The sequence below is a fragment of the Cydia splendana genome, chromosome 10, assembly GCF_910591565.1.
Source record: "Cydia splendana chromosome 10, ilCydSple1.2, whole genome shotgun sequence".
NCBI classification, from domain to species: Eukaryota; Metazoa; Arthropoda; class Insecta; order Lepidoptera; family Tortricidae; genus Cydia; species Cydia splendana.
In genome coordinates, this window is record NC_085969.1 from 13485924 (window position 1) to 13498247 (window position 12324).

A 12324-nucleotide genomic window follows, 5' to 3' on the forward strand; every position below is an offset into this window, starting at 1 on the left:
TTGCAAGTCCATTTTCCACGATAGAAATTCTCTCTATTTAGGTATACGTGTTTGGAGCCGTTTTAGCATAGCATGTGTTCGGTCAGACTGTGTATTTCTCTTGGAGTCCAGGTGATTCACGATACCATTGTAATTTTGTCGAAATTAAACTTTCGTGAGACATATTTTAAAATATTTAAATCACAACGGTTACACTCACAAAATACAAAACAAATAAATACAAGGGACTGTAACCGTTGTGATCTAAATATTTTAGTGTGATTTTGGTTTCGGAATCTGTAATGACTATAGGAAATCGGATAAAGAATTTTATATAGAGCTATTTAGCGTTCTACCGTCTGCTAAACAAACTAACTATAAATAAAATTAGAATAACACCCCAGAAACTATGTATGTGCAGGATGTTACAGATTTCGTGCCTGCGAATTCTAGCGATAAGTCGCCAGCATTTGAGCTCTACACTAAAACCTATGCTTGAAAACTGAATGTTTCCATGTTAAAGGGAAAAGGTCTAAAATAGTGCTGCATCCAGTTTGAGGTCATATATTTTGTATAAACTGTATACAATATATTAGATATTTTATATAATGATACAAACATTTTATTACAGTATAATATCAACAAATATAGTCAACCATTTAGTGTATCTTTTGAAGCAATATGTTGGTATAATCATCACCACATTCATATCATTATAAAATAATTTAACTAACTAGCATAACTATGAGCATAACAATTTTACTGGTATATTTTATAGTGCCAATATTTCATATGTAGAATGTACCAATTTTAGAAAAAAAACGAATGCTTTTGTTTATTAGCGCTCTGACTTGTAATCTCGCGTCCTAATTTCATAAATCTATTTTTATTTAACCCGATTGCAGTGCTGGGCACAGCTGTGATAATGGGCACTCAGCCCGTAGTGTCCGGTCGGAAGCGTGCACTGACGTGCATCTATGCACTCTGTTGCAGAACTCAAAGTGATGTTTGCCGTGTCCCGAGTAAACACTGGCGGACAGACGAAGTTGTAATGCGACATCTGGGCACGCTGAATCTCATTGTTCCATTTCGCTACTTTTATCCAGGAAAATCTCATTTCTAAAATGTTACGGCACCAGGGCGAGTATTACTTTTATACATTTGTCCGAGAACTTTGGCGAGAATTTACTTGGAATTGGGTTTTCATATTTTATTATCTATAAAGTCGTCATTCTTATTTTACGATGTTCTTTTGACGATATTGATGCGGATAACAAAGCTTGCTAGATAATCTGGCTCTATTATCGAAAATACTATAAAAAATAAGCGTATCATCTCACTTTTCCTGATGTAAATTTAGTAATATTTTATAGCATAATTTTATTGTTTTTACGTTCAAAAAATCAGTATTTGGGTCTAATTTGGTTTAGAAATTTCGGAAAAATACAAATGGCCCTTACAAAACACTCTCCCCTGTTGTTATTCGAGAAGTAGAATATATTTAAGAATGTATAACCACGTGCTGCTGACTGCGAACTGAATGAAATAAAATATTGGTGGATTATTAAATACGCCGGGCGCATATTGCCATAACTGAATTTGTAAGCAAGCTCCGTTTGAACGCTGCCGTTTGAATTTTCCAGGAATAAATTACGTGACAGTTATAACAATTCTGCTTTCTTCCGGCAACAGTGAGGCTGCATTCAGAAACTTGGAATCTCTTAAGACTCCGATAAATATTGGTAAGGGGCTCTGTTACAGTGCAGACTTGAAAGTCCTTTCATTGTTTCGCAGTTCTGTTTAACTTATATTTTCACCTAGACTAGGCGGATATTAATCTTCCAAACTGTTATACGTAGTCGGTAACTAGAAAATAATAATAAATAAGAATTTTGATATTTCATTGAATCTGTTACAATTACATTGAAATCTGCGATTTCAGGTGCCATATTACCACCAAACACAATTACTGAGGTGGCATTTGCCTCCGCTCTGGCCCGCGCTTCTATGGAGAGTGAACATTACCTGTTTGTAATGAAAGTGGAATATGTTCCCAATGATGACAGTTTTGCTGCGGCTAAAGCTGGTAATAAAGTAAACTGTTTACGTCAAAACTTTGGTATAATACTTGTGACTACAAGTACGACATAATGTAACAAAAGTGTTTTTTTATTAAAAGGTAAAAGGTCGTCAATGTTACTAGTCACCTTTAACTCAAAAATAACTGGCATTGCTATTACTGAACGACTTTCAAAGTTTCGCGTCTCGGCGCGATGAGCTTCGTCAGTAAGCATGCCAGTTTGTGTACGAAAATAACAATAACGCTTCTGATATCGTATCCAACGCTTTATAGTCATGACGATGACAAATATATGTTTAGTTTGATACAATTTGTATTTGTAGCCTGCAATCTGGTATCGGCGGGAGTGATCGCAATATTCGGCCCCACTGATGCCACTTCAGCATCCGTCGTAGAGGCACAATGCCGAGCTGCTAGAATTCCTCACATACAGGTACGAGAATTTGGTTGAGGAACGTAGTGCCGAATTATTTACAACAACCTATGCTGTACAAAGGGCATTAGTTCTGAGAGTTGCATAAAAAGGCACAGTCGCGCTTATCGTGACACTATATTTGTATTTCTTTATTTAGATCTTCTAGGTCCATTTTGTGTAAAAGTTCGAAACAAATAAGTCGCTTTTTAAAAAAGTCCAGAAAAATATGTTCAAGCTACACAAGCTTATATTTAGTTTCACCTGTCTGACTATCTAGACAGAGATACAGCACGCGGGTAGTCAATTCTTGTAAGTCTGACCCACTTGTGGCCATTCTCGGTATCCGATTGTGCCTATAAGTACTGTAAATTTGCATCGATTTCAAATGTAGCCATGGAAATTATAACGGTCGGACAGTTGCCTGTTAGAATTGTTTTCATTACCATAACATTTGATGACTACAAAAAAAGGCAGATTTGACAGACTTATAAGGCCTATTATGTACTTTACCAACTAACTAAGGGACTTATTAATTGTGTACTAAGCAAACTCAACTGCTAATGAAACCATAATGTTTTTAAATGACCCAATGTTGTTCGCTGTCGTCGTTGAGGTTCTCGTCTCGCCAACAGCGAAGTTTTAGTGTTTCCTAGCTTAACGAGTAACGGCCCGATTTGAACTTTAAGAAACGTCACATTTGACACTGATGTCTAATCCATATCGTTTCTAGATCTATTAATTGACGTATCCTAAAGTGCGAATCGGGCAGTAAGTATTCCTATTTTAGGCTGTGTGGCGTCCGCCGCCCATTCGAGGCTATCAGCAACCGACACCGCCAGGTATCAACTTGTATCCTGAGGCAGTGGCCCTATCGAAGGCTGTCGCGCATTTTATCAAGGACAGCGATTGGAACTCCTACACGTTGCTTTACGACGATGATTACGGTCGGTATTATTTATACCATAAATATTTAACTTATCTGCTTGCTAAGTGATAAATAATTCAATAAAATAGACAATAATATGTCCATAATTAAAATTTAGACTCCTTGATTAGTACCTAACTTAGATTCTAAGCATTCAAACTGATACCTAGCATCTGATCCCATCATAAATTACTTCATGATCAGAGTAGTAGAGACGAGTAAATAAACAAAATAAAATCAAAACGAATTTTCGAACGTAAGCTTATGGACCCATTACTGAACCCCTAGTGTACATTTCAACGTCCTATGGTCACCGTTTTGGAAACTCAAAATCCCATACAAAATTAGACTTAACGCAAACGCATACGTCACGTTTCGATAGCGTTATCGACAGCGATTAGTGACAGATTTATTTATAGGGCAATTTTTAAAATTTTTAACAGGTCTAATAAGACTTCAAGAAATCCTCAAATTTGCGGACCCGGAACACAAATGGTCGGCCAGAAGGCTAGTGCCCGGGGCAGACAACCGGCCCTTATTGAAGTCGTTGAAGTTGGCGGGTGAAAGCAGGGTCGTCCTAGACTGCCCTCCTCACAGGGTGATGGATTATCTGCGCCAAGCGAACGAGGTGCAGTTCTTTCAAGACTATATGGTGAGATATAGCTTAAATATTCATTCATTGTGTTTAGATGAATGTTTCAAAATGAAAATGTAATAAAATGCTTCTGTAGCAATTCTGTAGGGACATGAAGAAGTGATTGAATGAAGACATGAAGTTGAAATATTACGAATTTTATCGTTATTTTATTAATTATTTTATTTTATTAATTCAGCGGTATCATACTGGGTACCTCAGTACCTATTTACTTTTTAAGATAAAGTAGAGTAGAGCAATCTCAAAAAAATTAGTAAGTACCTACCTACCAACGTTTGTATGTTACATGTTACATAGCATTTGTTTGTATATGTTAGTTACTTATGTTTATTTCTTTTAGAGCTACGTTCTTATGTCACTAGATGCACACACGTTGGACTTAGAAGAACTGCGTTACGGTTTGTCGAACGTGACTTGCCTGCGGATATTCGCTCATGAAGACTCAAGGACGCGCTCGTATTTAGCCGATTGGAAAGTTAGGGCCTCGCCCGAAGTGAAGATACCGAAAGATACACAGGACATTACAGTAAGTCCACCTTGATTACCTTTAGTTTGTAACAAATTTTATGCATTCGATTTTCTTCTGTATCGTTATACTCATAAAGTCCGGATTACAAGCATTGTCCTGTTTGGGCGTCTTAAACATAGACTCTTGCTAAGCTTGACCATAGTTTGTTGAGTAAATAATACATTCGATGGACAAGGCGGTCGTAGGCAAACTGTAATTAGTACTTTAAGGAAAAAATCCTAGATATTAGCCAAAAAGATATGTCCTATTTCCTACTTATTTTATATCAATTACATTGTACCGAGTCCTGCATCAGCGTTACTAGAGCTCGGTATCTAATCCTAGATATACATAATTATTATTTAACTTAAGCTCTCACTCTTGGCCGTAACAAATGTCTTGATTGTAACTGCTTTGTTGCATTATTTACGCTTATAAAATTTCTTTCTTGTTTATTTAGGTCGAAGTGGCATTAGCCAGCGACGCCGCAAGACTGATTACGGCTGCAGTGGAAAGCTCTCCAGAGGAATTTAAGGTTGAAGCGCAGGAACTTGAGTGCAACTCCGAAAGTCAGTGGGAGATCGGGGAAGAATTCATCAATCACATATTAACGGTAGACGTAACGTATAAACTCTAACTCGGAGGCCTCATGCATTTGTTTTTCTGGGATATTTTATTTTCACCGAAAGGCATGTTCTAGTCTAGTGAATTCACCCGAAGCGTTTTGTCGAGGCTTTCAGAGCATTCTTACTTTTGAACCTTTCACGATTGATGACTAACAAAATGATGTATATTAAAACACATAAAACGCATAAATAACTTTAATTATTGGTGGCGATCTGGACGTATTGCACGATATGTTGGGTCGGTAAAGTTGGTATTTACGATACTTATACTTAAATCTTTCGTATGCACGGTATCGTAATATAACTACATAAATTGTAAATATATAAGGCCTGTAATCTAGACATTCTAGACCCAAATAAAACCGACAATTTTGTCGAAAACGGCCTATTATTAAACTATTTACACTCGTTTAAATGACAGCACGAAAGCTGAAATTGTTATTTCGATTGTTTTCAGAACCCAATAGTAGGTATAACAGACCAGATAATGTTGGACAATACAACGGGCGAACGTATTAATTTCAACGTGGAAATAATGGAATTATCAAACAGCGGGTTTAACAGCATTGCGAAATGGAATCCAGATACCGGCTTTGTGTACGTGCGATCGGAGGACGAAGTTTCCGATCTACTTGCGGAAAAATGGCAAAATAAAACTTTTCGGGTCGTGTCCCGAATCGGAGCCCCCTATCTTGTAGAAAGGGTTCCTGAAGAAGGCGAAGAACTAACAGGAAACGACCGCTACGAAGGTTATTCAAAAGACTTGATACATGAAATCCTTAAAGAAACTCTCCATTTAAATTATGTGATTGAGATCGTGCCAGGAAATTTATACGGTTCTTACCATAAAGATACAAGGAAATGGGACGGGCTGGTCGGCCATCTTTTAGAAAGGGTTGGTTGCATTTGTTTGTAAAACATTTGTTTGTACCTACATAAGCAATAAACACGTTACGAGTATAGTATAGTATATGTACGAGTATGTACATTTAAGGTCATAGTTAAGGCAAAGATACAAAATAATCTACACGACCTTACCCACTTGAAAATAAACGAGTTCACGTAATTTTGTACCTTTATCCGGAATCGGGATCGATATTTTTGTCTGTACACCTACCTACTTATACAAACTATTTTGATCATGATTCGTGATAGTCTAAAATGGTAGATCCATACATTAGTCATCTATTTATCGAATACGTATTCAAAACAAAAGCTTGTTTTCAGAAAGCGGACTTAGCAATATGCGACCTAACGATAACCTACGAGCGGCGTTCGGCGGTAGACTTCACTACCCCCTTCATGACTCTCGGCATCAGCATTCTGTATTCTAAACCTATTCCTCCGGAGCCGGAACTCTTCGGCTTCCTGAAGCCGTTCTCAGTCGATGTCTGGATTTATATGGCTGGTTCTTTTCTTATGGTGTCTCTGCTTTTACACATTTTAGCGAGGTATGTTAAAGATTTATGTTATATGGCTTCGTTGATTCGTGTCAAATATGCGCCTATAAAATAGTTATTTACGATACAAAAGGAAAAGAAAAGAGGAAATTCGAAACGAGTGGCGATAAATTAAAACATGACCGAAGGGAGTGTTTTAAATCGACACGAGTTGCGAATTACCTATTCGCACGTGTATCGTACAACGTTTTACAGTACATATGGCCCTTTAACCTTTTGACATACGCACGGAAAATAGGACCATAATATGTACTGTAAAGTCAGTATCATAAAGTAACCAGCCTTAAATATCTCATTGTAACTCTACGCGCAAACTGTATTTACTAGTCCCTAACTCGTAAACTCAGTTAATTAGTCGTAGGTACTATTTCATTCAACCATTTAGTATTTCCACTACTGGATAAATGCATCTGGGTTGTCCAATTGTCCATTCTATTTAACAACTTAAATTCGGTAAGTGCTAGGTACCTATTAGGACTTCGCAAAACTTTACGTGGTACACCTTTACGTCAGGTATAGGTAGGTAAGCATAGGTATACTACGATTTGGTTGTATGTAACTTATAATTACCGGCACTGATAAATATTAAGTTTTTTTTAAATAGTCTAGGCCGAAATTTTCATATCAACCGCAAATAACACGACGACATTTTATGTTAGTTACTATTAACTAGGTTAAAATAGTATGTTTTTATTCCTACAGGCTAGCACCAAATGATTGGGAAAACCCACATCCCTGTGACAAGTCACCCGAAGAGCTGGAAAATATATGGCATATTAAAAACTCGGCTTGGCTCACCATGGGGTCTATTATGACTCAAGGCTCCGACATTTTGCCAAAGTAAGTTCCAGAACTATCATATAAAACTATGTTCTTCCTCTTCATGTTTTTATGACTTTAGATTTTATTTCGTAGATTTTGAAACACATAAACATTTAAACAGTTCACATTTATGTCCATGAGTTTAATGTAAATTTATAGGTACATGAAATCTTCCAATAAGGTAGGTACTTAAGAACAAAAACAGAACTAGTATATCTTCTCAAACAAATCCCCTTGTTATTACGCGTTTTGTTTTTCTTATGACTTATTACGGTGTTTTATGCCTACTGATAGTTGGTATTCTAACTAGGCAGGTATAATAAATCAGGGATAGGACGAAGTTAACTCCAAAAAAGAAATATACGAGTATATATGTATATTTATATAAGAAAATAAAATCTCTAGATGTGTGAAGATGAAGACAGATACAGATGTTCTCAAAACACGTAACTCTCGCTTAGTGTTTCCCCGAAAGTATCATTAATCATCGTTTTATTTGACTTTAACACATCTAGGCGTGCAATGTGAGCAGTCTTTATACTATGTTTCTTTAGCTGGTGATTTCTCCCGTCCTGAAACCCATTCATATTGTTGTAATCTTAACAGCAACACTCTTAACTGACCATATCATCATCTTCCTCGTGTTATCCCGGCATTTTGCTACGGCTCATGGCCATGGGAGCCTAGGGACCGCTTGGCAACTAATCCCGAGAATTGGCGTAGGCACTAATTTTTACGAAAGCGACTGCCATCTGACCTTCCAACCCAGAGGGTAAACTAGGCCTTATTGGGATAGTCCGGTTTCCTCACGATGTTTTCCTTCACCGAAAAACCACGGATCATATACGGAACTTAATATCTTTGCATTATAAGTTTATTAGAAAATTGTCATTTAGGTATATCTGTTTTACGAAAACAAGTATTTGTCACTAGGGGTTACTCCACCCGCTGGGTGTGCGGTATGTGGTGGTTCTTCGCACTCATCATGTGCTCGTCGTACACGGCTAACTTGGCTGCCTTCTTGACCAACGCGGCTATGGACGATTCCATCAAAAGCGCGGAAGACTTGGCGGCGCAGTCTAAGATCAAATATGGAACAGTTAATGGTGGTTCTACCTATTCGTTCTTTAAGGTAATTTGAGAACACTGACATTTCAGTGACAGTCACTTTTCTTAAACAAAAAAAAATTTTGCGAATGAAGTAAAATATTTGCTTGTATCCGGCCTTAGCCATTATAAACGGTAATAGTGCCTGTTTATTTTTTATTTATTTATTTATTTTTTCAGCGATCTAACTTTTCTACATATGCAAAAATGTGGACAGCAATGGAATCCGCAAGACCGTCGGTTTTTGTGCCGAACAACGATGTAGGTGTCGAAAGGTATAAAGCACGTATTACCTATATTTTCTGTAAGTATGTATATATTTGTTGCTTACTTCACCTCCTAGGGATAGACTGAAAATCAGCACTGTTAGCACAGCTTTCCATATTTCGCTGTTAACATTTTGTAAACCTATTTTATAATGGCTTATTATTAACCGGGCAACTAAAATATTAAACAGGAACTTTCACTGGGCATATAATAATATAATTTGGCTGTGCATTAATATTTTAGCACCAATAAATTTATATTAGCCTCAAATTTAAGAATCATATTTTTAAAAAACTGGCAGCAAAATCAAGCCACCCAAAAAAATTATAGGGACCTTGAATTGATAGGTTGGCGTACAAAATAATAAGTTGGCAACTAATATTGTAAAGCGATCATAAAATTTGGTTGTTTATATATTTTGTACATAAACAGAATACCTAAGATACCTATATACATAAGCTTTAAATACTACATTTTTAAATAATTTAAATTTAAACATATGCATACTTAGTACTTTAAATTGACAAATTTCCTAATCCACAAAAAAACACAAATTTATTTACGTATAATACTATACTTATAGTCCAAATTCCTAATCATGAAACACCTAATGGCCATTATACCATTAGGTCTTTAAATTTTTAATTACTAATTTCAATAGTTACCACTGTGTTCTGCCAGAGTCAAAAGATAGGTGCGACGAGCGAAGCGAGGAGGAGCGTGTTAGGTTGACCGTGTAGTGACCAAACAAAATATTTTAAAAGAACTTCATTTTTAAATTAATAGATAGCCGTTTTTTTTTTTAAATGTGCTACATAAATAGTCTCCAATATAATAATTCAGTTGCCAAATAAATACTTGGTACCTGCCTAAAAATAAATAAAAGCTGTAACGGCATTAAAATACAACTCATATTGATATATTTTAAGGCTCCGTTTTAGTTGCCAAACTATTAATTTTAGTACCCATTTCTATTATTTTAAACTACCTAAATTCGACAAATTAGTTGACCGGTTAAATACGTGCCTTTTATAATTATTTTTTACATAGACACACTATGTATTGTGTCATCTTGTTTTTGTAATAATATTTTTTATAAAGGGTGCTTAAAGGCAAAAGGGAGTATGCATTTCTGATGGAGTCCACGGCCATTGAGTACCAGCTGGAGCGAAATTGCGAATTAATGCAAGTGGGCGGCTTGCTTGACTCGAAGGGATATGGTATAGCTATGCCATTTTGTGAGTATTACACATAAATACATATTATACTAATATTTTATTTCATATTATAATTTATTTTATACTTATTGCTTACCTACTCAACCTGACATCGTTAACGTTATAGGTATGAATCTGTCATAATTTTAAGGCAGTTCTATAAAGGCGATCCAATAGTTAAAAATCAACAAAGAAATAATATTTTGTAAGGCTTGCAAAATATTTTTATATCGCGAAAACACAATTATTTAATCATCTTTACTTGTTTTCTAAGGTTTTTCCATAGCAAATGAATAATTTATGATAAATATTTTTAGTCTCTTCCTATCGCACTGCTGTGGACAATGCTGTTTTGAAATTAGCCGAAAGCGGGAGACTAGTGGAACTTAAGAATCGATGGTGGAAAGCACCGGAGGAGAACGCGTGTGTTGTAAGTAAAAACAAGTCATAAATAAGTGGACAAGAGACCTAAACCGTCTGACTAGAAGAAAACTTTTACATTACCTATGGATACATATCTTAAATGCTTCTAGATAAGAATTGACTTTTCATTGCATTGGCATATTAAGGTCAAGTTTAATTTTAGACGAGCTACCAGACGACTAGTATAAATTGTGGCTTAGACTACTTACCTACTGATTAGACTATCTGTTTTTTAGGGTTCCGTACCTCAAAAGGAAAAAACGGAACCCTTATAGGATCACTCGTGCGTCTGTCCGTCCGTCTGTCACAGCCCATTTTCTCCAAAAGTACTGGACCAATTAAGTTGAAATTTGGTACACATATATAAACAAAGACGGACATTATACGTAAACAAATGAATTTTAAACATGGAGGCCACTTTTGGGGGGTAAATGCGAAAATTAAAAATTAATGTTTTTTAAGCTATATCGTATTACATATCAAATGAAAGAGCTCATTTTGAGAATCTGAAATACATTTTTTTTGTAATTTTAAAATAAATAGTTTAGAAGTTATTTAAGAAAATAGCCAAAACATGACCATGCATTATCTCCGAAACTACTAGGTCTAAAATTTTGAAAAAAATACACAAAATAGTTCTTTACCTATAGATGACAGGAAAATCTATTAGAAATATGTAGTCAAACGTGAGTCGGACTAATTACTTTTAAAAGCAATTCACTCGCGTTTCACATATAAAAAATACATTGTTAAAAATTGGGTAATGTCCGGAACCCTTGGAATGCGAGTCCGACTCGCACTTGGCCGGTTTTTTAAACCAGTTGCTGGTCTAGCAGCGTCTTAAACCAGCAGCGTTTCAGACCAGTTAACTCTTTAAACTAGTACCGTCCAATTTGTACCACTACATTGCACATTCCCGTTCCATTTGCTATGATATCCTTAATTAAGGCGAAAAACGCCATAAATAGAGATCTAATGTAATATTTAAACTGTGAAATATTGCTATCGAACTGCTTTGAGTTAAAGTTGCTCAATGTCAATTTTTGTACTCAGTCAGAGGAAGCAGGCGAAGAAGGTGCGAGTGCAGCAGAACTGGGTGTGGACAATGTCGGTGGAGTGTTCATAGTGTTGGGCACCGGCTGTGGAATAGCAGCCGCCATGGGAATATTTGAGTTCTTATGGCATGTTAAGGATGTCGCTATAGAACAAAAGGTAATAAACATCATTAGCAATTATTTTTTTAAGATTACTTTAGTGAATCACGCTACAATACTTCATCTTACCAGTTAAGGTTAGTTGAAGCAAATGAACCTTCTTTGTTGAGTGAAAATAATTATGTAAATGACCTTATTTAGTTAATTACCTGTATTTAATAAATTCACTCTTTAATCATTAAAATATAATCACTAGCCCCAACGCTATAAGTGACATACACGAAACAAACATACGTAGGTTCCTAAAATCATAAACAATTCCCGTAGTCCGGTTAAAAGCGTTTGAAATGGTTTTCTACTCTATTCAGATGTCACGGACTGAAGCATTTTGGGCGGAGTTCATCTTCGCGCTGAGTTTCTGGGAGACAGAGAAACCCGTGGCTCACTCCAGGCCATCTTCATCAGCATCCGGTTCGGGCAGTGACGACCGCTCACGCGCCTCCTCGGTGCTGCGCTCGGCTGCCGACTTGTTCCGTTTAGATGTCTTTAAATGAACCGCCAGAAAAGCACTTTTGTAGCGATTGTCTATCACCTTGCATCACGCTTGGTGCATTCTTTGAAGTTTTCATGTTGTTCTTTTGCTATTCGGTGCTTTGTATACGTAATCGCGACGTAGCGGCTCGCGT

The 12324-nt window shown here is 36.4% G+C and overlaps 1 protein-coding gene across 1 annotated transcript; it reads left to right on the forward strand.

Moving 5' to 3' along the window:
* Positions 1 to 902: 902 nt before the first annotated feature.
* On the forward strand, positions 903 to 12278 carry LOC134794324 (glutamate receptor ionotropic, kainate 2-like). The gene is made up of 17 exons (XM_063766107.1): positions 903 to 1119; positions 1623 to 1721; positions 1922 to 2065; positions 2383 to 2492; positions 3262 to 3418; positions 3843 to 4051; positions 4395 to 4580; positions 5023 to 5175; positions 5646 to 6083; positions 6416 to 6639; positions 7351 to 7488; positions 8404 to 8602; positions 8758 to 8852; positions 9946 to 10082; positions 10379 to 10491; positions 11538 to 11696; positions 12007 to 12278. The coding sequence occupies exons 1-17, from the start codon at positions 1104 to 1106 to the stop codon at positions 12190 to 12192; spliced, it is 2763 nt and encodes a 920-aa protein (XP_063622177.1). The 5' UTR covers positions 903 to 1103; the 3' UTR covers positions 12193 to 12278.
* Positions 12279 to 12324: the final 46 nt, after the last annotated feature.

Coding starts and splice junctions, on each gene's coding strand:
- LOC134794324 (XM_063766107.1), top strand. Junction 2,066..2,382: donor TTTTGCTGCGGCTAAAGCTG/GTAATAAAGTAA, acceptor TTGTATTTGTAG/CCTGCAATCTGGTATCGGCG. Junction 4,052..4,394: donor AGTTCTTTCAAGACTATATG/GTGAGATATAGC, acceptor TATTTCTTTTAG/AGCTACGTTCTTATGTCACT.